At 34.2% G+C, this 27,413-nt stretch overlaps 3 protein-coding genes and 2 long non-coding RNA genes across 6 annotated transcripts; 1 reads left to right on the top strand and 4 right to left on the bottom strand.

Moving 5' to 3' along the window:
• Nucleotides 1-5,833: 5,833 nt before the first annotated feature.
• Nucleotides 5,834-6,774, bottom strand: LOC105977362 (uncharacterized). The gene is made up of 3 exons (XM_088818893.1): nucleotides 6,676-6,774; nucleotides 6,266-6,575; nucleotides 5,834-6,190 (listed from the first exon to the last, which is right to left on the bottom strand). Exons 1-3 carry the CDS (start codon nucleotides 6,685-6,687, stop codon nucleotides 5,949-5,951), a joined length of 564 nt encoding a protein of 187 aa, XP_088675019.1. The 5' UTR covers nucleotides 6,688-6,774; the 3' UTR covers nucleotides 5,834-5,948.
• A 4,943-nt stretch (nucleotides 6,775-11,717) lies between these two features.
• LOC148769904 (uncharacterized) lies at nucleotides 11,718-13,772 on the top strand. 2 transcript variants are annotated; one of them, XR_016031506.1, is made up of 3 exons: nucleotides 11,718-12,182; nucleotides 12,304-13,164; nucleotides 13,248-13,772. It is a non-coding gene; the product is annotated as an uncharacterized LOC148769904 (long non-coding RNA). The 2 variants fall into 2 exon arrangements; XR_016031505.1 differs by having other exon boundaries at nucleotides 12,304-13,772.
• A 4,111-nt stretch (nucleotides 13,773-17,883) lies between these two features.
• LOC148769903 (uncharacterized) lies at nucleotides 17,884-19,880 on the bottom strand. Its single transcript, XR_016031504.1, has 3 exons — nucleotides 19,441-19,880; nucleotides 18,459-19,319; nucleotides 17,884-18,375 (listed from the first exon to the last, which is right to left on the bottom strand). It is a non-coding gene; the product is annotated as an uncharacterized LOC148769903 (long non-coding RNA).
• A 3-nt stretch (nucleotides 19,881-19,883) lies between these two features.
• Nucleotides 19,884-21,371, bottom strand: LOC148769902 (uncharacterized). Its single transcript, XM_088818841.1, has 2 exons — nucleotides 19,974-21,371; nucleotides 19,884-19,917 (listed from the first exon to the last, which is right to left on the bottom strand). Exons 1-2 carry the CDS (start codon nucleotides 21,368-21,370, stop codon nucleotides 19,884-19,886), a joined length of 1,431 nt encoding a protein of 476 aa, XP_088674967.1. The 5' UTR covers nucleotide 21,371.
• Nucleotides 21,372-25,138: 3,767 nt separating this feature from the next.
• Nucleotides 25,139-27,196, bottom strand: LOC105977436 (7-deoxyloganetin glucosyltransferase). The gene is made up of 2 exons (XM_013002747.2): nucleotides 26,603-27,196; nucleotides 25,139-26,219 (listed from the first exon to the last, which is right to left on the bottom strand). The coding sequence occupies exons 1-2, from the start codon at nucleotides 27,129-27,131 to the stop codon at nucleotides 25,288-25,290; spliced, it is 1,461 nt and encodes a 486-aa protein (XP_012858201.2). The 5' UTR covers nucleotides 27,132-27,196; the 3' UTR covers nucleotides 25,139-25,287.
• Between the last annotated feature and the right edge of the window lie 217 nt (nucleotides 27,197-27,413).

The following is a 27,413-nucleotide window of genomic DNA, read 5'->3' as shown; positions in this document are numbered from 1 at the left end:
TGATTGTATTAATTTATTGATATTTAACTGAATAATTATTTCAGTTATGATTGAATAGTTAAGAGTTAAAGAAAAGTCCAGATTTTTTTTATTTCTTAAATTGTTAAAAAAGACAAAAAAATAATGGGTGGGAGATATCGAATTGGGTCAAAGAGGGCGCTCATATACGGCAGTTTGTGTTGTTATGTTATGTCATGTTTACGCACTTATTGCCGTAACGAATCCATATTGGGCCTACTTATCTCAACGTGTTGGAATTGAATTGGGCATCTTATATGTGACCTACGTATCATGCTTCCGCAATTTTAACAATTTTTTTAGGGCAAATTACGGCAACCCCTGATGTATGGTCAAATTACGAAAAAATCCCTCTTGTTTGGATAATTACAGCCACCCCCCTCCTTTTAAATATTTTTACGTAAAATTTATGCAATTCGGTTATTTACCGAACCAAAACGTATATTTAGTTCGGTAAACGGTATAAAATGTTGGCGTACCGAAATTTTGGTCCGGTTTTACTGAATTAACATCCCTAAATTTACCTCTGGAGGGGTCTTTTCGTAAGATAAATACATAGTTGAGGGGGGTGGCTGTAATTACCCTAACAGGAGGGGGGTTTTCGTAATTTGACCATAGCTCAGGGGGTTGGCCGTAATTTGCCCTTTTTTTTTTATTTCTTTTAGGTTTCCATGATTATAAGGTTATAGAGGAGGGGAAGGAGTGCAACAAAAAATGTATATGTGTGCATGTGTATGGTTGCATATGTGTGTATGTATGTGTGTGATGATGTGTGTGGCTGCGAGTCAGAGCTTCGATGATTGCACCGTCGGGAAAAGCGATAGAGCATATTTGACGGAGTGCAGCGGGATTGGGCGAATCTGACAAAGTGCAGTTAGTTAGATACAGGGGTGTGAACGAGTCGAGCTCGCCTCTTTTGGCAGGATCGAGCTCGAGTCTATTTTGTCGTGCTCGTCGAGTTCCGAGCTCGAACTCATCGAGTTCCAAACTCATGTTCATTTTGTCGAGCTCGAGTCCAAGTTCATTTTATTTTATTTTTTTAATTATTATTTTATTATCATTAAAAAATTACTAAATAAACAATCAATTGCAATTATATATATATATATATATATATATATATATATATATATATATATATATATATATATTTTAATATGTATATTTTATTTTTAATTATTTCTATAATGTTTTATTTTTATTATACATTATTTAAATAAAAAAAATAATAAAAATAATAAATAAGACCGGCGAGATTGCTCGTGAGCTCACGAACAACTAAAAAATGGCTCGACTAGGCTTGTCAGAAAGTTTAAGCTCAGAAACTGAGTCCGAGTTCGAGTGTTTTTTGGAATAAGCTCATCGAACTCACAAGTCGGCTCAACTCGTTTACCATCCCTAATTAGATATGACGAGGGACGCGATTGAGAACAAAAGACTTTTAGCAAATTTCAAATATCCGACTGTTCCGACTGTTCTAATCTGAAAGAGTATTAATGTTCATGAGTATTTAGCAAATTAACCCATAAATTGAACTATATTGAGATCTCCATAGTTAGCATTAAATTAATCATGAATGATTTGAGAGGCATGACATTTTATTTTAGAATCTATATATATTATATAATATATAAAAGTAAATGCCACACCTACGTGGCATCCACACATAATTATTTAATCTATTTATAACACTCTTAGTAATTATTCTACATAAATTTCCACTTTCCACGATAAATTAAAGGGTTAAATACAAATACACCCCTGTACTATGGACTTTGTATCATTTACCCCCTGTACTACACGTAAATACAAAAACCCCCCTACTATTATATTTTTTTCAAAATCTGACGAAAATACCCCTGCTAAACCTATAAATATAAAGGTTTGTTTGAGCCATTTTCCACTATATTTTTTAACATTTTCGGTCAATTTTACTTGGGAAATTTTTATTTTTTTATTTTTTCCTTCAAAACATTTAATTACTTAGATTTCTTTTTAAATTTTCTGAATAAAAACCTTTTATTTTTGTTATTTTGAATTTCTTCATTTTTTTCTTAAACGTCTTCCGGTAGTTACGTTCAAATTCTCAACAATAATAGGATTGTAAAGATTTTTGTAATCTTAGGATGTTTGAACTACCGGAAGACATTTAAGAAAAAAAAATGAAGAAACTCAAAATGACAAAAATAAAAAGTTTTATTTAGAAAATAAAAAAAAATGTAAGCAATTAGATGTTTTGGAGAAAAAAGTATAAATACTAAAATTTTCAACGTAAAATTGACTGAAAATGGTAAAATATATAGTGGAAAATGGCTCAAACCATATATATATTGAGTAGGGATATTTTCGTCATATTTTGGAAAAAATGCAATGTGAGGGGGGTTTTTGTATTTATGTGTAGTACAAGGGGGTAAATGATACAAAGTCCATAGTACATGGGTGTTTTTGTATTTAACCCTAAATTAAAATATTCATTACATGTTTCCATAACTAATAACAATTTAATGGTGTGATAACAAATAAACCCATCAATGGGTACTTATTCATAAAGAGATCCAGACAAAAATCTTATTTACTAATAAATCCACACATGGTTCAGATTTTTGTAAATGACTAAAATAACCCCTCATACTTTAATATGCTCCAATTTCATCATTAACTTAATTTAACCTCAATTTGACCCCATATTTCACAAATTATTCAATTTTAACCCAAATTTTTTTTTCAAAAACTTTTTTTTCCCGCCGGATTCCCGCATTGACCGGCGGTCAACGCCGGTCTCCAGCTTTGACTTTTCAATTTTTTTCTTTTTTTTTCTTTCGGATTTTTTCGCCGGTCTCCGGCGTTGACTTTTTTTTTTCTCTTTTCTTTCTTTTTGTAACTTTTTTTTTCGTTTAAACAACAATATTGCTGTGATTGACAGTAAAATTGACTAAATTACAGTTTAACACAGTAATATTGATATATTAATCTCTAACACAGTAATATTAACACAACAAAACTCATTATTATTGTGTAATAGAGTAATATTACTATGTTGACCGTTCAACAAATGTAAATATAATAAAAAGTCAAAAGAATTAATATTACTGTGAGTGACAGTAATATTAGTATAACAACAGTAATATTACCGTCAACCACATTAATATTACAGTAATAGACAGTAATATTATTACATTACTCCGTGAATAACTCAAACAACAAAAAATCCAAACAAAATAATAATATTGATGTGGTTGACAACAATATTACTATAACAACAGTAAATATTACGGTCAACCACATTGATATTATTGTGTTTACAGTAATATTACAATAATAGACAATAATATTATTACGTTACTCCGTGAATAATTCAAACAAAATAAAAACCCCCAAAAAATAATAATATTGATGTTGTTGACAGTAATATTATTGTGTTTACAATTATTTTACTGTCAACGATAGTAATATAATTACGTTGACTTGTCAACACATCAAACAAAATAAAAAAAATAACAAAAAATAAAAAATAATAATATTACGTTAATTTACTGTCAACGGCAGAACAATTACATAAATGTATTGTCAACGGTAGTACAATTACGTTAATTAACTTTCATTGACATTATAATTACGTTAATTTACTGTCAGTGACAGCACAATTACGGTCAACGTTTAGCGGCGGACGTAAAAAAAAAAAAAAAAAAAAACTTAAAAAAACACTAAAAAAAGTCAACGCCGGAAACCGGCGAAAAATTCCGGAAGAAAAGAAAAGAAAAAAGAAAAAGAAAAAAAAAAGGACAACGCCGGAGACCGGCGAAAAAATCCGAACGAAAGAAAAAATAAATAAAATGAAAAGTCAACGCCGGAATCCGGTGGCAAAATTTCTTTTTTTGAAAAAACAATTGAATAATTTGTGAAATTTAGTGTCAAATTTAAAATAAATTAAGTTAATGGTGAAATTGGAGCATATTAAAGTATCCTCCAAAAAAAGAGTAAAAATTAAATTTTTGTGGTCAAAATTGGATTTTTGTTGACAAAATTGATTAAATTGGGGTTACAATTAAGAATTGGGTATACATGGTTGAGGGTAATATTGGGATATACATGAATGTTTCCTTTATTTATAATAAATATTAAAGAGATGGGCTTATTGGTGAAAGATATATAGCCCCTAAACCTAGAATAATAAAGATGTTTGGTTGGGGACTTATGCACAAAAACCCCAATTTAAACACATTCCTTAAATCGGATATCATAACAAGGAAACAATTATTAGGAGATCGTAATCATTTATGATACTTAATAAGATATATTTTGTAGTAGTGTATTCAAATTATAATCAAAAGTTATTATTTTAACAACTAAATTCGAAATATTCAATTAATCGAAATAATGCATCGCATGGGTGAAGTACTAGTTTAGAGGGTGTTTGGCTAAACTTATAAGATGTTAAAAGTAGTTTATAAGATGTTTTAGAGCTTATAAGCTCTTCAAAAGTGTTTGGTAAAATTTTAAAGAAAGATCTTTTTTTTTTAATAAGCTCTTAGAGAGCAAATAAGATCTTTTTAAATAAGTACTCTAGCCCACCTTTTTATTTAAGGTCTTATAATAAGTAAAAATAAATAAGCTCATTATCGAAACACTCTAAAAATTAATCATAATAATAAGATGTAACAGCTTATCAGCTCTAAAAACATCTTATTAAGTAAGAACTTATTAACTGTTTAAAATAAGCTTAGCCAAAGGGGCATTTTTTTTTTACAATATTTCGGATTTTTTTTTTTTTTTGAGAATTGGGGTGATTTTGTAATTAATTTCAGAAATGGGATAAAGCGTCATTTAAAATGACGCGCTTTGCGGACCGTTGGATCGAGCTGCGATGGACGGCCAGATCTCCTATTTTGTCCTCTTAATCTAACGGTCAGAGATTAATCTGGGCGATCGGACGGCCCTTAAAAGGCGTCATTCAAAACGACGCCCTTTGACCCGCCACACTGGATCAGAGCGTCATTCAAGACGACGTCTTTTAGAAGCCGTTGGATTATGTTTATATCAACGGCTGGATTTGAGAGCTGAGGATTTTAAATTTACTTAATTCTTTTTATTGTTAAATTATAATACTTAATTGAATTTTAATTTTAAATTAATTATATGTTGTATTTTAAAAAATTTCCTTCATTTATTTATGCAATTTATTTTATAATTCACTATAAAATAATACGAATTTGGAACTTTTTTTTTTCATTCCAATTTCCGATATTCCAATTTCCGATATTCCGATTTCCGATCCGATTGTATTTCCGAAATATATATATATATATATATATATATATATATATATATATATATATATATATATATATATATATATATATATATATATATATATATATATATATATATATATATATATATATATTGTATTTTTGAATTATTTTTCTATTGATGTTTTGCAAGAATTATAGTTGCTTTGATAAATCAATTATGTTGTTTTTACAAGTGTTTAAATTTTATTTGATTGAACTTTGCTTTGGATTCTTGCCTTTTGCCGGAAAATACGAAAATATTAAAAAACAATACTAAAAATTACCATTATTTCCGATTTTGGAACAAAACATTAAGAATTAATGCAATTTCCGAAAATTCCGAAATTCCGCCGATTCCGAGGTATTCCGAAATTGGAATGGATTTTGAAATTCCGATTTTTTTGGAACGGAAATTGGAACCTATTTTTAACTTCCGAAAAAATTGGAAAATTTCCAAAAAAGGCATTTCCGATCCATTCCGTCCGATTTCCATATTTTAATAAATAAAAATAAAATGCCTAATTATTGGGAAATTTTTTTTGTCTCTAAATCCTTTAGTTTATTTAATTTGTTTTTTATTGAATAACTAAAATACTAAAAAGTTTTAATAAATAACCAACATAAACTACAATAATAATATCACCAATGACGGTGACCTCCGGTGCCACATCTCGGGGGCCTTCTAGTCCTGTGCCCTTTACCAACTTGTTCATCCTCATCATTTTCATTATCACTCGAAGAATTTGCGGATTGATAATAAGGAATAGGTGTGATCTGATGATCTACCGGTCGCGAAGACGAAAACTGATGCGTAGACCCCAAATGAACTGGGTCTTCCGAATTCATATTCGGATTAAAGTAGGGGTATGGGGTGTACGGATCTGCATCAACGAGATTATAATTATACTCACAGTTGTAGATAATATTAAAAATAAAATCAAAGGTACTAAACATACCAGATGGATGCCCGTGTGATCTAGGATCTGTATAATTATCGAATGCCGGATAATATGCACGAGAAGAAGTTCCTGCCTCGCCAGCATACATCTGAGTCTGTGACTGAGGCATTTGAGACAGTGGTATCTGAGTCCGAATCTGAGGGTGAGTCTGAGTATAAGGCATCTCAGATTGAGGCCTATCTGAAGGTCCGTGTCGAGACTCTAAGACATTAAGACATGTTCTGAGAGTCGGTAAATACGAACGATAGCCATCCCGGGGCATGTCTCCGCCATCAACAGAAACAATCAACGATCGAAGATGCTGAATCTGAAATAAGTAATAAGAAATATTTTATTTTTAGAAGACATACATTAATAAAAATTATATAATACACAAAATTTTATAATGAATAAATTTGAATACGTACCACTGTATCCATTGAAATCTGACCTCCAACCTGAAATCCTGTACGATCAGATGGGGTAATCGGTGATATGAAACGACGTGTGTGCAGTTCATACCACTCAAAATAATCATCTTCTGTAGTCCGACTGTCACTGGCATATGGATAATCAATAATATAATTGAGTCTATTATCCCAAGCGGTAACATGCGAAACATGTGTAAGACTCCAGTCTCGGTTGGTAGCACCTGTACGGTTAGCATTGACGTGCATCCGGAAATTCGTCTCAGTATTTTCAGGAGGTTCAGGTATGGGTTGTACCATCCCGAACTGACGTACTACTCTGTCTGGTCGATGCATCTCCACAATTGCGTAGCATATCAGGGGGACTCTCGATACCCATATACCATAACATGTGATCGCCGAATCACCACCTACAGCCTGATACTCCGGATCATCCAGATCATATGACATCCATATCTGGGAGCATCTGATCCAACATCATCCTAAAAATACGAAGAACATGGTCCACCTGTGATATATTATTATATATTAAACTTAAGATAATAATAAAGATAAGGCTTAAAATCATATTGTTGTTGAGAATTTGAACTGCCGGAAGACATTTAAGAAAAAAATAAAGAAATTCAAAATGACAAAAATAAAAGGTTTTATTTAAATTTTTTTTTTTTTAAATCTAAGTAATTAAATGTTTTGAAGAAAAAAAGAAAAATATCAAATTTTTTCAAGTAAAATTGACTGAAAATGTTAGAAACATATAGTGGAAGTTGGCTCAAACAAACCCTTATATTTATAGACACAAAAAATTAATACACAAATCGCCGTAACAATAATGCAAAAATAATTTAACATAAATCTCAAAACCATTACCGTGCACCGTAAGAGAGGCTCTGATGTAGTGAATTGTGAAAGCATCAAAGGATTGTATAAAGGCTGAGACTCAACATAAACATCTATGGAATCGTTTCCTTCATCCGGGTGCAAATAGATTTCTAAATCATCATCACTTGTTATCTCAGAAACTATCTCGCTCCACTGATTTTGATACCATCGTGATATTTTGCCCGACACCGATAACACAAATTCATTTCTATCTATTCGGCAACGTGAGTATATTTTCGCCAAGAAGTCTGAGAAAGATATATAGCGTTTCACTCGTATGACTGTATGATGAGATTGATCATAATTCACTGACAATCCCTCATGAACAATCTGGCCTCCTATATACACGAAAACTTTGACAGTATTCCTACCAGGAGTCGACATTGAAACCCTATATTATGATATTTTGAGATTATTATTTTTTTTTTTTGAAATATTTAATATTTCCTAATTTTTTTATAGCTACAAACACTAAATGTTAGATTATAAATCAGTTAAAACAAACAATTAATATTTAATATTTTATAATTCGTTTTATAATTTGAGAGTTCGAAAACTATTATTTGTATATTATAAATCCTTAAAAAATTGTGTAATTCGTAATTTTTCGACACATTCATATAACACTTTAATTTTGTAATTCAAGTAAGACTTTAATTAACCAATAAAATATTTAATTTACCTCAAAGATAATTGTACATTTGCTAGCACCCACAATCACTTCTCAATCCACCACAAGTTAGACTTCCACCTAGTTATAATAATTAAAAAAACCATCAAAATAAAAATTTCAGCAATTATTTAAAAAACAGGAAAAAAATAACAGCTCCAACCCCAAGTTGTACTATATTTGTACAATATAACAAATAATTACCTTCAAATTATTATTATTTGCTAGCTACAAAAATCCCTTCTCAAACCACCACATATTACACTTCCACCTAGTTATAACTTATAACAATAAAACAAAAAATATTAAATTTTCAACAATAAAAAAAATAAATTTTGTACAATATAACAAATAAATACCTCCAAATAGTTATTATTTGCTAGCAACGTAAATCCCTTCTCAATCAACCACAAATTACATTTCACCTAATTATAACAATCAGAACACAACAAAATTTAAATTTCAGCCATTATTTAAAAACAAGAAAAAAAACATGAAAATATGTTAAATTATTAAAACATGGGATCAAAAGTGAAACTAATGTAAACTTGAGGGGCTAATGCCATAACTAATTCTACCAATTTATCCACTAACTCACTATTAATTAATTAATTTATCCTACTAATTATTCTACTCGTATCATATTTAAACCATTAAAAAAAATTAAAATTTCAGAAATTATTTAAACACAATCCGTGACAAGTTCAAGTTCCCCTTCGAGAATTATTTCAACACAATTTATCCACTAACTCACTATTAATTAATTAATTTATCCTACTAATTATACTACTAATCTAACATTCCTTCTTAAATCCACCACAAGTTCAAGTTTAACCTAAAAGTAACAAGTAAAAACAACAATAAAAAATTGAATTTCATAAAAAAATTATATATATTTTAACAATACAAGAAATAATTTATCTCCAAATAATTAATAAGTTACTAGATAAAAATACCATTAATCCACCATTAATAAAAATTTAACAAAATTCTATTAATAATTAAAATCCTATTTAACTATAATAATTGAAAAGGTGAAAAAAATTACCTCAATAAGTACCCTGCTGAAATTAATTAAAATTACCTACATTAATTAAAATATAAATTAGAAACTACAAATAAACAATAATTAACAAAAAAAAGAAGAGAGAAAAAAACACTTACGGCTTGTTGGGAAGAAGGGAGCAGAGGGAGAAAGGGGAGCAAATGAGGTGAAATGTATTTTTTTCGGATTATATATATATATATTCGCCGAATTCACGGCCGTTGGATCGAGAAGGGATCAGACGGTCCTTAAAACGCGTCGTTTAAACCGACGCGTTCAATCCTGACAGGTCAAAGCGCGTCGTTCAAAACGACGCGTTTTAAGGACCGTCAGATTTTCTCTTCAATCCGTGACCGTCAGATAACGAGGACAAAATTGGAGATCTGGCCGTTGATCGCAGCTCGATCCAACGGTCCGCAAAGCGCGTCATTTTAAATGACGCTTTATCCCATTTCTGAAATTAATTACAAAATCACCCCAATTCTCAAAAAAAAAATCCGAAATATTGTAAAAAAAAAAAATGCCCCCTTAGCCAAACACCCTCTTAGTTTACGAAGTACAAGCTACTATTTCTAGCTGATCAAGACCTCTAGTATTGAAAATCACAAAATTAATGTAATTTTAGCAAACGAATATTCATAATTTGAATATTTTTTTTTAATTTTTTTTTACACATTATTAGATATATATGCCTACAATGAGTAGTATGCAGGCAACCTTGATTTATTTAGAGAGAAATTGGGCCTTAGCCCAATAATTATGAGCCCAAACCCAAACAAAAATAATCATTGACAAAAAAACTCTATCCGAATATATATATTGAGAGTCGTGCGGAATTAAATAATAATAATATTACAGGGAAGATATATTTAAACACCATTTGACAGTTGTAATTAGCACTGTAACACATGTTTAGTGAGGCACGTGCCAAATTACCGGCACTACTTTAACAAGTTGCATCAAAACATTTACAATCCTCGTTGTTAATACCCCGGTGGTGGCGGTGGTGGTGGTGGTGCTGGACGCACTATTATGATGGTGATGGGTGGTGGGCGTGGTGGGGGCGGCGGTGGAGGTGAATCGGGATCTGGTGGCTCGGGCCCCGGAGGCCGTGGCTTGTATTGGTGGTTGAGTTCACCGGAGCGTGGTGGCGGCGGCGATCGCTGCCTACCTCTAAGCATCCTGGCGAATCTAGGGTTTTGAGTTGCCGTTGACCGAGCTGGGTCAATATGCGTCAGCAAGAAAGCAGTCAGTAAGAACAAGTGTGCTATTAGTGCGGGTTTCATGATTATATTTCTCCAAGAAAATGCAATCAACATATTTACCATTTATACTCAATTATATATATACGGGGGATCTGTATGTATAGTTATAAAATATATTAAGTATTAAAATTGTCAAATGTGTGACCAAATCACAGTCGTAACGCGTTTGCTGCAAACTACGACCACTCTAGCTTCATATATTATTATTATATATATATATTGCTCTTAAAATCTATAGATAAACGACGTCGTTTAATGACTTGTATAAAATAATATTTCTGGTACAAAAACACCCCTCAATGACAATGAGTCAACTAGACAAGTTAATGATTTCAAAAAAAAAAAAAAAAAAAACTAGACAAGTTAAAAAAAAAGTAGGCGCATATGCAATACTATAATTTAGCCAGCTGGCTGTGTACATGCATTTGAGGGTGTTGGGTGCTAAATACCAACACGCAAGTGCACGTATCGCAAACAAGTAATAAAGTGGACTCGTGAGAGTCGGATGTCGATCCCACAGGGAATACGCAAATTACCTAATCCTAAGTACCAAATTCTAACAATTATGATTTTTATCCAGCCTACGCAAGTTTGTCAAATTAAATCAATTAAACAACTAAACTAATTAAGAAAGCAAATAACACGGGAAAATATCAATTAAAACAGACCTAGGATTTTATCTTCCCCCCACGCAAGAATTGCTCACCCAAATTCCCTCAATTATGAAATTTATGATTCATGATTATTAACCCGAGACACTAATTTACTCATAACCCGCTGTCGCGTGTATTATGAGTCTATTATTCATAAACGATTCACTATATGTCTATGCAAACCAATTATAAATAAAGCATTAACTAACAAGTCTCGTAAATGGCTACCTAAGGTGATATCTGTATGTCTACGACACCACATGCAATTGACACACTCATCCGGTGAAAACTACTCGAAGGCTCTTTTACTTACCGTCTAATTATCAAAATAGCTCTGTCGAGTCAATCCCAATAATCACAGATAAAGCACATAAATTGATCAAGTTCATGCACTAACAATCATAACAAATAGAAGAAATAATCATAAAATCATAATTGCATAATCTCAAGAAAAAGGGTTCGCAATCCCTACATAGGGTTCCAACAAAATCCTAGAATAAAAACTTAGCTACTCGTAATTCTTATCACTACAAGAAAACTGTCTTTCCATAGCATATTAACATAGCGTTTTATCATTAATTGCTATTATAATTTGTGTTTATTTTTATTTACCTTTAATAGTTTTGTAGGAGCGCTATTATATCTGCGACTACTGTTTTAGCGAAAATTAGGCTAAATTATATTTAAATTGAAACGCGCACTATAATTTTATTTTTACACGCCTCTATCGTTTAGTCCATCTACCTCGGAAAGAAAAACCCAATTCTGTAGAGTTCTCTTCGTCAGAACCCTATGGTGAACTGTCGTTCTCAATTTTAGATTGCTTCTTTTTGATATATTACCGTCAGTTTATATAGTTTTCTGTTCTCCTTTCTTCTCTAATTATTTTTGAGTGATTAGTATTAAATTTTTCGAGTGATTAATATCAATTTTACATGTTTTGAGATCGATTTCAGTGAAAATGTCTCCCAGGGCTACAACCTAGAAATACGACGGTATAAACTTCAAATGGGTTAATTCCTTTTTTTATGTTTACGAGTAAATTACAATCGATTATCCAATTACGCGGTTATCTTTATCCTTCATTCTTTAATTTCGTGATTACCGTTTATATAGATTTTGCCCAGGTCTCAATTGGAATATCAATCAAGAATCTTGCATCAGGTTCTTCAAAGAGACTTAGAAAACAAACGACTTCAACCAGCAGGTGAAATTGTTTTAGCTTTTCTATTTTGTAAAGTTATCACTGATGCATTATGTTTATTAGACTTGTGTGGTCTTGGAAAATATTTAGTATAAAAATTTATTTTATTCACAATTCACAATATCTATTTCTTGATGTTTCTTTTGAATGCATCTTATTTGACTTATGCACTGATGTCCATTTGGGGGGGAAAATGTGAACCTAGTGGAATGTTTAAGGAAAAAAAATATTACCCTAACTTCTACATGTTAGTGTTCCACTTGCATATTTTGCGCTTTGTATAAAATTTAATGGCCGTATGTATTTACTAAGGCTTTTAGAAATTCTAGTATGTAATTCCATATTTCTTTTGTTCCTGCCTAGAATCATATACAACTCTAATAAAATGAAAGCTCACTTACTTCCATAAGTGACTATTGTGTAATTTGAAGCAATGGTGGATGCTGCTGATGGTGCTCTTTGCAGCCGGATAATATTTAAACCATCTTTGGTAAGTACCTTGATGTATCAACAGAGTACTAGACAATATAATGCTACTTTTTATTATTTTTCAATTTCATATCTAATAAATTGTTATGGTTGAATATGCCATAATCATTCAGTAAATGTTGTTATTCAATGCAATATGCCATATGCTTCCTTGTAGATAATGACCACTCATTTTTTAAAATAATACGTGTATTTGTAGGGAGAAGAAGGGCAGACCTTTCAATAGAGAATTGATAAAGAAGTGCGAAATTGTTCAGCTCTCTCTGTTACTGAATCAAAATATGGTTGGATGAATTTATATTAATTGACTGATGAATTAATTATTCCTTTCGGCACCTCTAGATCTAATTTATTCTCTTTTCATCAGTTTTCTCTTAGCAAATGCTTGATAAATTTTGCTTCATGTTGCCGATATATTGACACCTGAAGAGGTAATTCTCACTTTATCCTTGCAATAAAATTGTTCTCCTATGAAATTTGGATGTTTTTTGTTATTATGTTGTAGTAGAATATAGTAATGTGATGCAGGTATTTGCAAACTATAATAGATATCCTCACAGCCTTATAGTTTCTCAATTTATATCTACGAATCAATAACATATGTTTATCACTAAAATCTGGACATTAATTACATGAAATTTGTGATTGATTTTGACTCAACCCTTGTTTGACGTGTCTCAGGTCGATTACATGAGTGCAGAGATGCTGGAGTTCACATCTGATTCTTGGAGATGTTTGCATAGCATCTAGATGCAACTGTTATATTTGGGATTTGGTGAATTTAAGATTGAACCAAAAGAGAGTTTGTTGTTATTAAAGCTAGTTTTAAGAAACATACAGATGATTGTTATTTACTTTACAGGATATCTGAAAATTCAAAATCTTGTTTCTACATTTCTTGTAACTTTACAGATACTAGAACAATTTATCTATGTACTTGTAGTAAATTTAGTTATTGAGACATTGAGTTCCACCTATTCATTTTATGAGAGAGCAAGTAGTTAGAATAAAAAGTGTGGAAAACAAACATTTATAAGAATATTGGGAGAACAATAGCAACGAGGGTATGCTACAAAGTAAAAAAAAACATAAGATAGCGTTTTGAACAATTTTGTTGTCAAATAATAACACAAAATATGTGCTATAAATCAACTGAGCACAACGCTAATAAAATGCTATTATGGACTAAACAATAGCTAAAATGAAACGCTATAAAACGTTATATCATAGCGCAAAATAAATGCTATTGTAAGCAGGCACTATAATAGCACGCTAGAAACGCTATAGAAAAAACCGGACCTATTATAGCTCCGGCAGACATAGCGTTTGTAAAAACGCTATAATATACTACAATAGCATTTTTTGAGCGCTATAGATCACACTTTGTGTTGTAGTGTATGATAAACAAAATAAAAATAAAAGTAATAAGAAAAACTATGCTTGAGTCTTCGTTGATCTTCGTTCTTCGCGTTTGTGGTGTCAAATTTCGTGCTTATGGTGTAGAGACATGTTGCTTTTATAGGCGTTTCTTGATAAGGAAGTAGTAGAAACCTAATAGGACTCAATTTCCGCCACTTTCCCCCTATCAGGACTTGTTATTCGATTTTCGCCATGTTGGAGTCCGAATTTTGGAATATTGTGTAAATAATAATTGTAGCCCTTGAAATTAGCTTTCCAATGCCGCCAAAATCACCTAATTCGGAGTTCGTATGAGAGAGATATGCTCGAAATCGTGGACACTGTCAAAGCTGTGGCGAGATTCCTTCTTCCAATTTGATTTGTTTCCTTATTTGCAACTTTTTCCTTCTTTTTGATCTTTTTTCCTTCATGGACACCTAATTCTCGTTTTTCACCTCTAAAACACAAAATCAATCAATTAAAGCACAAATATAATTAAATCTAAACAAAAGATCCACGTAAAGTAAACGTATTGAGTGTAAAATCTACACTCAACACACCCCCAAACTTGAACTTTTGCTTGTCCTCAAGTAAAATCAAATTAAGAACACAAACCATGACAATACATCTCATTACATAGATCGATTGATCAACTTCATGTTTTCAGAACTTGCAATTATGATGATAATTCCTAGGTATTCGCAAACTTAACATTCAACGGCACTTAGTCACTTACTATTACCAAAAACCACAAATCATACAATTGCTTCAAGTATCCAATATTTGCAAGTTAAAAATAGAGAAAATTTATACTTACATGCATATATTTGACTCCAAATACTTACCAAATTATTTTACTCAACTAATATTGAACAATAAGCTATTGGGATCATTGGGACTTTGTGGCTTTCAATTGTTAGGCTCTTTGGTCCGAGGTAGGTAATATGGGAATGTGTGGCTAATTTTCTTGAATTGAGGTGATTACGCCAAAATTTGAAAGCTAGGCGTTTGAAACAATAAATTCACCTCTAGGGACTTTAATAAACTCGACTCTCCAAAATTCACACGTCAACACTTTTGCCTTGAGGCAATGGATCGAGTTTTCAACACAATTCAACCACTAGTCCTTATTTCTCCCTTCTAATCTATTCTTCTTCTTCTTTTTCTTTTTTTTTTTTTTTTTTTTTTTTTTTTTTTTTTTTTTTTTTTTTTCGAATCGAATTTAGATATATATATAAATAAAGATGCACGTATATATATATATATCTATTTTTTTTTTCTTTTTTTTTCTTTTTTTTTCGAAGAAGAAGAAAGATCTAATAAAACATTTCGACCGAACTCCAAGGGATAATTATTCAAAAATCTCCACTTTTCCACCTTCTACATATTGGCTAAAAGAATGAACACCTTTTTTTCTCCGAGGCTCAAATCAAGGTTCTAAGGATAAAAATTTAAAGGTAGGCTTGAAAGGCTCAAACGGTTCAAAGAATGCCCAAATCATATCCCAAATCACTTACTACCCAACACTTCGTTTCATAAATGTCCTAAGGTGAGATTTAAAACCGAACAAAGCATGATTTAGCACAAATAAATTCCAAATTTAAAATACAAAACATTCAACCAAAGCAATGCATAAAGCGTGATTCCTAGCAATAATTCACTTCTACGTTCAGTTGAATCGAAAGCTAAACAAATACCAACTCCTTATCACATAAAGCAAGCAATTTCATCATCAAACATTTGCCATCTCCCATCATCATAATTCATCGATGCGTCGAACCAAATTTTTTTTTTTTTTTTTTTTTTTCGAATAATAAAACGATAACTAAAAAAAATAGCGCAAGCAAACTAACAAACAAGCAAAACACAAATATAACCACCCCCAAACTTAAAATTCACATTGCCCTCAATGTGATTCGCCCAAAGTTTAAGGATAGAAAACACCTGTTTAAACGGCGTTTTTCTTGCCCTTCCCCTTGCCTTTAGAAGTGCTTTCGCCTTGTGAGGTGCCCTCCCCGTCACGTCCTCGTTTCCCCATGACTTGAGACTGCGTGTGGAAGGGATTAGGAGTGAATTGATGTGCAAAATTTCCCCCAAACTTGATTTGGGCAATTCGTCGAACACCTTGTGGGCGTTATTGATGGAATGGGTTTGTGGAGAAATTTGCATCTTTCTTGAAGCCTCCCTGCGCAAATCAACAAGAAACCACCAAGATTAAGTAGTATGTGTGTGTAGTTGGTGAATTTCTGGTGAAATTTGTCAAAGAAAAGTGAAATTTTTGAAAGAGGAAGGCTAGGGTTCGAAGTGGGGGAGAGAGGGGATTTGAATTTTTTTTTTTTTTTTTTTTTTTTTTTTTTTTTTTTTTCCCGCACGGCCGTGCGAGATTTAGGTGAAAAATCCGCACGGCCGTGCCCTTTCTCCGAATTAGGCAGTAGCCTCCAAATTGCGCACGGCCGTGCGAAATTTAGGTGTAAAATCCGCACGGCCGTGCCCTTTTCCAATTTTGGGCAGTAGCCTCTTCAAATTTCGCACGGCCGTGCGAGATTTAGGTGTAAAATCCGCACGGCCGTGCCCTTTTCCTATTTTGGGCAGTAGCTTCCCCGAAATCTCACACGGCCGTGTGAAATTCCTGCCCTTTTCTAGCACGGCCGTGTGAATAATTGCAATTAGGTCCCTGCAAAATAAAAACTTCCTATTAGTGCCCCTAAAACTTTTTTTTTTTTTTTTTTTTTTTTGAAAAATAAAATAAAATAACAGCCAAACTAAAAATTTAAAATAACATAAAATACAAAAAACGAAAGCTCGGGTTGCCTCCCGAGAAGCGCTAAGTTTACAGTCTTCAGCCAGACTTTGTTCTTGCTCTTCAATTCCTTAGCTTTTGAACCCATTTTCTTACTTCCTTTTGGAGAAAGTCTTGAATAAATGGGTTGATCCGATTCTTCTTTCGACTGGTTCGCTTAGGAATGCCCTTGAATTTATTCTTCTTGATGTCATGAGGCTTGCCAACATCGTCTTTTATCACGGTGTTTTGAGTAGGTGTTGTAACCAACTCAACCCTTTTCTTTTGTCACTACAACACAAAGTGTGATCTATAGCGCTCAAAAAATGCTATTGTAGTATATTATAGCGTTTTTACAAACGCTATGTCTGCCGGAGCTATAATAGGTCCGGTTTTTTCTATAGCGTTTCTAGCGTGCTATTATAGTGCCTGCTTACAATAGCATTTATTTTGCGCTATGATATAACGTTTTATAGCGTTTCATTTTAGCTATTGTTTAGTCCATAATAGCATTTTATTAGCGTTGTGCTCAGTTGATTTATAGCACATATTTTGTGTTATTATTTGACAACAAAATTGTTCAAAACGCTATCTTATGTTTTTTTTTACTTTGTAGCATACCCTCGTTGCTATTGTTCTCCCAATATTCTTATAAATGTTTGTTTTCCACACTTTTTATTCTAACTACTTGCTCTCTCATAAAATGAATAGGTGGAACTCAATGTCTCAATAACTAAATTTACTACAAGTACATAGATAAATTGTTCTAGTATCTGTAAAGTTACAAGAAATGTAGAAACAAGATTTTGAATTTTCAGATATCCTGTAAAGTAAATAACAATCATCTGTATGTTTCTTAAAACTAGCTTTAATAACAACAAACTCTCTTTTGGTTCAATCTTAAATTCACCAAATCCCAAATATAACAGTTGCATCTAGATGCTATGCAAACATCTCCAAGAATCAGATGTGAACTCCAGCATCTCTGCACTCATGTAATCGACCTGAGACACGTCAAACAAGGGTTGAGTCAAAATCAATCACAAATTTCATGTAATTAATGTCCAGATTTTAGTGATAAACATATGTTATTGATTCGTAGATATAAATTGAGAAACTATAAGGCTGTGAGGATATCTATTATAGTTTGCAAATACCTGCATCACATTACTATATTCTACTACAACATAATAACAAAAAACATCCAAATTTCATAGGAGAACAATTTTATTGCAAGGATAAAGTGAGAATTACCTCTTCAGGTGTCAATATATCGGCAACATGAAGCAAAATTTATCAAGCATTTGCTAAGAGAAAACTGATGAAAAGAGAATAAATTAGATCTAGAGGTGCCGAAAGGAATAATTAATTCATCAGTCAATTAATATAAATTCATCCAACCATATTTTGATTCAGTAACAGAGAGAGCTGAACAATTTCGCACTTCTTTATCAATTCTCTATTGAAAGGTCTGCCCTTCTTCTCCCTACAAATACACGTATTATTTTAAAAAATGAGTGGTCATTATCTACAAGGAAGCATATGGCATATTGCATTGAATAACAACATTTACTGAATGATTATGGCATATTCAACCATAACAATTTATTAGATATGAAATTGAAAAATAATAAAAAGTAGCATTATATTGTCTAGTACTCTGTTGATACATCAAGGTACTTACCAAAGATGGTTTAAATATTATCCGGCTGCAAAGAGCACCATCAGCAGCATCCACCATTGCTTCAAATTACACAATAGTCACTTATGGAAGTAAGTGAGCTTTCATTTTATTAGAGTTGTATATGATTCTAGGCAGGAACAAAAGAAATATGGAATTACATACTAGAATTTCTAAAAGCCTTAGTAAATACATACGGCCATTAAATTTTATACAAAGCGCAAAATATGCAAGTGGAACACTAACATGTAGAAGTTAGGGTAATATTTTTTTTCCTTAAACATTCCACTAGGTTCACATTTTCCCCCCCAAATGGACATCAGTGCATAAGTCAAATAAGATGCATTCAAAAGAAACATCAAGAAATAGATATTGTGAATTGTGAATAAAATAAATTTTTATACTAAATATTTTCCAAGACCACACAAGTCTAATAAACATAATGCATCAGTGATAACTTTACAAAATAGAAAAGCTAAAACAATTTCACCTGCTGGTTGAAGTCGTTTGTTTTCTAAGTCTCTTTGAAGAACCTGATGCAAGATTCTTGATTGATATTCCAATTGAGACCTGGGCAAAATCTATATAAACGGTAATCACGAAATTAAAGAATGAAGGATAAAGATAACCGCGTAATTGGATAATCGATTGTAATTTACTCGTAAACATAAAAAAAGGAATTAACCCATTTGAAGTTTATACCGTCGTATTTCTAGGTTGTAGCCCTGGGAGACATTTTCACTGAAATCGATCTCAAAACATGTAAAATTGATATTAATCACTCGAAAAATTTAATACTAATCACTCAAAAATAATTAGAGAAGAAAGGAGAACAGAAAACTATATAAACTGACGGTAATATATCAAAAAGAAGCAATCTAAAATTGAGAACGACAGTTCACCATAGGGTTCTGACGAAGAGAACTCTACAGAATTGGGTTTTTCTTTCCGAGGTAGATGGACTAAACGATAGAGGCGTGTAAAAATAAAATTATAGTGCGCGTTTCAATTTAAATATAATTTAGCCTAATTTTCGCTAAAACAGTAGTCGCAGATATAATAGCGCTCCTACAAAACTATTAAAGGTAAATAAAAATAAACACAAATTATAATAGCAATTAATGATAAAACGCTATGTTAATATGCTATGGAAAGACAGTTTTCTTGTAGTGTGTTCTCCTACATGCACATTAGTATCCACAACAAAATTTAAATCATGTAATTTAACAGGAAACAGTTTAGAATCACTTACCTCATCAAGAAGATAACATCCATTAGCCGTAATAGGCTTTTCATCCACCCGGTACACTTTGAAGATCACTGTTTCTTCCCCCACACTCATGCTTAGCTCTCTCTTTCCTACATCAATAATTGACCTACCGGTTGCTAAGAATGGGCGTCCTAAAATAAGGGGAATATTTTCATCTTCCTCTATGTCTAGTACTAGAAAATCGGCCGGGAGTATGAACTTATCTACCTTGACCAATACATCTTCAACTATACCTAAAGGGTGAGTAAAAGATCTATCGGCTAGCTGCAAGGTCACGGAAGTAGGCTTAATTTCTCCTAAATTCAATTTCTCATAAATTGATAAAGGCATTAAATTTACGCTCGCCCCTTGATCACACAACGCCCGCCCAAAATACCTAGTACCTATTGTGCATGGAATGGTACAACTGCCCGGATCTCTAAGCTTCGGTGGAATTTTATTTGCAAGGATAGCACTACTTTGCTCATTGAGGTCTATGATTGCTGCACACTCCGGAAGCCTCATCTTCTTCGATACAAGTTCCTTTATAAACTTAACCCAATTCGGCATATGCTTAAGTGCCTCAACAAAAGGAATATTAACATGCAATTTTTTAAGATAATCCAAAAATGACTGAAATTGCATATCAAGCTTAGAGTTTTGAAAACGTTGAGGGAAAGGTACCTTGGGAGTAGGTTCACTTACTGTGATCTTTGTGTTGCTTGGCCCGACCTCGGTTTTTTCCTTGGGCTCCTCTACAATAGGCGGTGGTGCAACGGACTTTTTAGGAACTTCTTCTAATTGCCTCCCATTTCGCAAACTCACAGCATTGCACTGCTCGATGTTGCTCTTTCGAGGATCTTCCGTATTCGACGGCAGTGCTCCCGATGGCCTCGCGTTTAGTTGGGTTGCAAGTTGCCCCATTTGTGTCTCAAGGTTCCGAATGGATGCTTGAGTCGCCGTCATGAATTTTGCTAAGATGTCAGCGAGGTCAACTCCTTGGGGTGGAGCTTGAGGTGGTGCTTGCCTTTGTCCTTGCTGATTTCCTCCCCATCCAAAGTTGGGGTGATCCTTCCATCCGGGATTGTACGTGTTGGGGTACGGGTTCCTCTGTTGTCGGTTGGTGTCATGCACATAATTCAGAGACTCCGTTTCTTCTATGCGTTGGTCGGGAACTTGGACTGCGTGGACTTGCTGAGCCTGCAAAGCCGCTACTTGCTTCGATAGCTTCTCCAATTGGGCCGTGATTGTGGTGACTCCATCTAACTCCAAAATTCCGCCCGTCTTGACTGCTCCGCTATTCGACCGGTCCGATGCTCGCATGTATTTATTCCTAGCGATTCGTTCCAAGAGCTCGTATGCTTCGTCGTAGGTCAAACTCATGTACATACCTCCAGCGGCCGAATCAAGCACGGTTCTCGAGTTGTCTTGCAATCCATCGTAAAATATTTGCAATTGGCGCCACTCTTGAAGTCCGTGATTCGGGCACCTCCTTACTAGCTGCTTGAACCGCTCCCACGTCTCGAATAATGCTTCACCGGCTTCTTGTATGAAATTTTGAATTTCTCTCCGGATTCTCTCAGTTTTTGTTGGTGAGTTGTATGTGTTCATGAAAAGTTGCGCTAGCTGGGCCCAAGACGAGATGGAGTGCGGTGCGCGAGTTTGCAACCATTCTCGGGCTGCTCCTTGTAGGGAGTGCTTGAACAGGCGGAGTTGCAGTGCTTCGGGTGTTACTCCGTTCATCTTGTGCGAGTCACACGTCTCGAGGAAGTTGACCAAGTGGAGGTGTGGGTCTTCATGAGCCAATCCGCTGAATAAACCATTGTTTTGAAGCATCGTGAGGAGTCCCGCTCGAATCTCGAAATTGTTGGCTTCAATGGGGGGCTGCTGGATGCTTGATTGAAACCCATTAAGCGTTGGAACGGTGTACTCATGCAGTGCTCGTTGACGAGGCGGTGGATTAATCAGCTGGCGTTGCTCTTGCTCGTTGACGATTTCTCTCGCCACATTCGGTGGGCGCCTTTGGTCACCCTCTCCACGATTATTCTCGTCTTCCATCGTTGCTGGAGTGGTTTGGGCTAACCGTTGATTTCTCCTGGCTTGCCTAAACGTTCGCTCAATTTCGGGGTCAAGAGGTAGCAGGCTCGTGTCGTGTCCTCTTCGCATAAAAAAGTACCTAAAAAAAAATAAAAATAAAAATTAAACAAAATAAAAAAAATTGGCTGAAGTAAGAAAAATTGCTCAAATTTAATATTAGGATAAATAAATAATTTAGCCGTATTCCCCGGCAACGGCGCCAAAAAACTTGTTGGGTGCTAAATACCAACACGCAAGTGCACGTATCGCAAACAAGTAATAAAGTGGACTCGTGAGAGTCGGATGTCGATCCCACAGGGAATACGCAAATTACCTAATCCTAAGTACCAAATTCTAACAATTATGATTTTTATCCAGCCTACGCAAGTTTGTCAAATTAAATCAATTAAACAACTAAACTAATTAAGAAAGCAAATAACACGGGAAAATATCAATTAAAACAGACCTAGGATTTTATCTTCCCCCCACGCAAGAATTGCTCACCCAAATTCCCTCAATTATGAAATTTATGATTCATGATTATTAACCCGAGACACTAATTTACTCATAACCCGCTGTCGCGTGTATTATGAGTCTATTATTCATAAACGATTCACTATATGTCTATGCAAACCAATTATAAATAAAGCATTAACTAACAAGTCTCGTAAATGGCTACCTAAGGTGATATCTGTATGTCTACGACACCACATGCAATTGACACACTCATCCGGTGAAAACTACTCGAAGGCTCTTTTACTTACCGTCTAATTATCAAAATAGCTCTGTCGAGTCAATCCCAATAATCACAGATAAAGCACATAAATTGATCAAGTTCATGCACTAACAATCATAACAAATAGAAGAAATAATCATAAAATCATAATTGCATAATCTCAAGAAAAAGGGTTCGCAATCCCTACATAGGGTTCCAACAAAATCCTAGAATAAAAACTTAGCTACTCGTAATTCTTATGATAAACAAAATAAAAATAAAAGTAATAAGAAAAACTATGCTTGAGTCTTCGTTGATCTTCGTTCTTCGCGTTTGTGGTGTCAAATTTCGTGCTTATGGTGTAGAGACATGTTGCTTTTATAGGCGTTTCTTGATAAGGAAGTAGTAGAAACCTAATAGGACTCAATTTCCGCCACTTTCCCCCTATCAGGACTTGTTATTCGATTTTCGCCATGTTGGAGTCCGAATTTTGGAATATTGTGTAAATAATAATTGTAGCCCTTGAAATTAGCTTTCCAATGCCGCCAAAATCACCTAATTCGGAGTTCGTATGAGAGAGATATGCTCGAAATCGTGGACACTGTCAAAGCTGTGGCGAGATTCCTTCTTCCAATTTGATTTGTTTCCTTATTTGCAACTTTTTCCTTCTTTTTGATCTTTTTTCCTTCATGGACACCTAATTCTCGTTTTTCACCTCTAAAACACAAAATCAATCAATTAAAGCACAAATATAATTAAATCTAAACAAAAGATCCACGTAAAGTAAACGTATTGAGTGTAAAATCTACACTCAACAGAGGGTATCTATTTCTTTTTTTCTTTTCTTTTTTACTTGAAATTGGAGATATATTGAGCGTTGTGCGGAATTAAATAACTGAAATACTATACTATTTAAAAAGCATTTTAATTTATAACACTGTTACACATGTTTATTTAATTCTATCAATACCCCGGTGGTGGTGGTGGTGGATCCACTACTGCGCCGGTGGTGGGCGGCGGGATTGTATCGGGATCTGGTACTTTTGAACGTAGCGGCGGCTTTTGGTGACTCTGTCTACCGAAGATTGGCGGCGGCGGCGATGGCTGCCTACCTCTGAGCATTCTGTCGTATCTAGGGTTGTTGCGGTGGTTGTTTGCCGTTGACTGAGCTGCTGGGTCAATATGGATTAGCAACAAGAAACTAATTACCAAGAACAAGTATGTCACTGATGATGCGGCTGCTTTCATATTTCTCCGATCAAATTAAATTACCAATTAATTTCTAGAGTTCTGAATGATTTTATACATAGTGAGTGGAGTAGTGGACACCGTATTATATATTTATTATTTAAATAATCAATTTTAAATTTATTAAGGGTAAATTACAAACACCCCCCTGAGGTATGTTCAAATTACAAAAAAAACCCTCTTGTTTGGATAATTACATCTACCCCCCTCAACTATGATTTTTTCCTAGACCTCCACCTTTATGGTGCCAAATTCAACATAGTCATCTAGATTCCGTAAAATGTGTTCTAGTTTGTACTCGTTTTGTGTAAAAAATACAGTTTCTGATGCACCACAAACTGATATATACAAGCTAAAAATCACATATTATGATCATCTTGCTTCATAATGTAGAGTTTGAATGAGATAAAACGGGTACAAAAGTGATAATATTCCATATAATCTCGAAAATTCCACTAAATTTGAAGAGTTGAGGGGGGGGTTGTAATTATCCAAACAAGAGGGATGTTTTTGTAATTTGACCATACCTCAGGGGGTGTTTGTAATTTACCCATTTATTAAATATATAGTGAGCTCAGTCAAACACGTTACTACTACTACTGCCTACTACGACCACTATCGGCTTCATATTCCTTTTAATTAATCCTTAAAACCAGCACCTTGTTTCTATCTACATATATAATCAATGAATAACTTTATTTGTTATTTGGTATATCATTATTCAGTAATTTTTCGACTCCATTCGAAAATATTATTTTGTCATGAATCTATATATATATATATATATATATATATATATATATATATATATATATATATATATATATATATATATATATATATATATATATATATATATATCGTCATATATTAATACAATTGAATTTTCATTATATTATTTGATTTGTACATCGGGTAATTAATTATCGTTCCGTATTTTAAAAAACCAAACGAGTCCGTATATAGTATGATAATAAAATAATGAAATCCAATCCAGTATATACTTGGATCTTCGATGATCCAATAAAAAAACATGCCTACAACGCAAGATAAGCCTTGATAACATAATATTTGCTGGTCGACCCAACAAGTTATTGAGAATACCAAACATGAAACAAAGTTCAATTATTTATTTGATCATGCATGGCTAATTTCTTCAACCAAACGGGGCCTAAGCCTCTGTTTTTTACTTTTTACCAAATCATCACAAAGGTTCATTGCTAAGCTTTAAATAAAACATATGCATAAGCAATTTGCATTCTCAGACTTTTGGCAAAAGCACTTGATCAATAAGATTCTTCAGATTCCGATAAGACGAACCCTCTGCGGAATCCCGAGCAAGATTCTTCCACTCAACAGCCTTGTTCCTCATCTGCCGTCCCTCTTCTCCGACCATCAACTTCGTCACAAGACTTTCAACACCATTCCTCTTCACATCACTATCAATCTCCATTCCCACTCCCCATTTAGTACAACAATACCAACAATTCGTCTGCTGCTCCGCAAAAAACGGCCAACAAATCATCGGCACGCCACTGCATATACTTTCGAGAGTCGAATTCCACCCACTGTGAGTTAAGAACCCTCCCACAGAAGAATGGCTAAGTACTTTCTCTTGTGGGCACCAGTTAGCCAGCATACCTCGTTCTTTAGTTGCGTCGAGAAATCCATCCGGGAGAACAGCCTTTTCGCCTGAAACAAGATTAGGTCTTATGATCCATAAAAACGGCTGCTCGCTGTTGGCTAGCCCCCATGCAAACTCATTCAGCTGATCTGGCGTCATTACGGTTATGCTTCCAAAGTTTACGTACACTACTGAGTTGGGCTCTTTCGTGTCGAGCCATTTGAGACATTCTTGATCCTCTTTCCATAGATTCGACCCCAGTAGGTTCAAACCCTTGTCTTCGATGACATGTTTTTCGATCAGATTTAAGGGGCCGATGGGGTAGATTGGGGGCAGGATTGAGGAGAGTGCATCTATGGTTTCTCGTTCGAGTTCTTCGAACGTGTTTAGTACAATAGCAGAAGCTCTCTCGGCTCTTTTTGTCTCTTGCAAGACAAATTTGACCATGTAAATATCGTCTTCGTTTGTTGTTCTTATGAAACTCGGGATGTCTCTTATTCTCATGCCTACCATGTTTGGTATTCCTTCTATCACAGTCTCTAGGTACCTGTTCGTCAAGCTACTCGTATCTGCAAATATATAGATCAATAACGAAAAACGAGATCGAATATATATGTTGTAGTTGCCTCATGGCCTGCTTAGGGATCTAGTTGTCTAAATTATCTTATTTCAATTTTACATGTAATAACAATGCAAAATTAGAATTTTTGGTCATGTTTCACTTGAACTTTCAATTTAATTACACCGCTGCTCGAAGTTGGTTTATTAATTCGTCCTTTCACATAATCAAAGTTTTTATTAAAACAAAGTTACATGTCGATTTTATTTAAATGTCCATATATAAGTAAAACTCGTCAAGTTTATTTGTAGCGTCTTAAATTAAAATTCATGCAAATAGGACAAAAAAGAAAAAAAACAAAAACAAAAACAAAAAAAAATCTGAGTTAGTTACCTGCAAGTGGAGCATAACCCTTTTCAATAACAGTTCCGTACTGCGTGTAACAATAGAACCCACACGCGCTGGTAGTCCAGAAAAGAACTTCCGGGATGCCGAGTTCTTCGGCGGCGTCGGCGGTGAAACTCATCACCCCATCGGAAACTATACAGGACACTGGCGGCACATCGGACGAGGCGGTGTCGTTGAGCTTAGCAAGGAGGTCTCTGAACGGAGCTAGGCACGTTGTGGTGGTTGACTCACACAGTGACGGAATGTCCTGGGTTGCATCGGCGGCGTCTTCCGGCGGCGGCGGAAGGCCGTCGGGGATGGTCTCGAAGCGGAACGACGGCAGTCCGGTCAGTGAGTCGGGGCCCCTGGATTTGAGGAGGCGGTGGTGGTTGTATTCTGTGTTGACGAAGGTGATGTGGAAGCCGCTGTTATGGAGGAGCTTCGCGAGTTTGAGCATGGGGTTGATGTGCCCCTGTGCCGGGAACGGAATGCAAACGGCGTGAGGTTTATGGACCGAATTACCGACGGAACCCATTGACGGACGTTTGATGTTTTATTTAAATATCTATGAGAATGATTGATGGAAATGGGATTTGTGGCAGTAGCAGCTCTGCTCTTCCAACTATATATAGCGATCAGAAATTATTTAAATATTATATTATTATGACGACAATTTTTAACCTGTTTATTATTTGCTAACATTTCGGAAGTCAAAAAGCATCGACAACTCTAATTTGACCTTTCATCTTGATTTTTTATTTAGTTATAGCTGGAAAAAAATCATTTCACATTAGTAATTTAGGGTAGGTGTTAAATA

This window comes from Erythranthe guttata, chromosome 6, assembly GCF_056151865.1.
Source record: "Erythranthe guttata isolate IM_541 chromosome 6, IM_541, whole genome shotgun sequence".
Lineage (NCBI taxonomy): Eukaryota > Viridiplantae > Streptophyta > Magnoliopsida > Lamiales > Phrymaceae > Erythranthe > Erythranthe guttata.
This window is presented reverse-complemented; position numbering and strand designations above follow the sequence as displayed.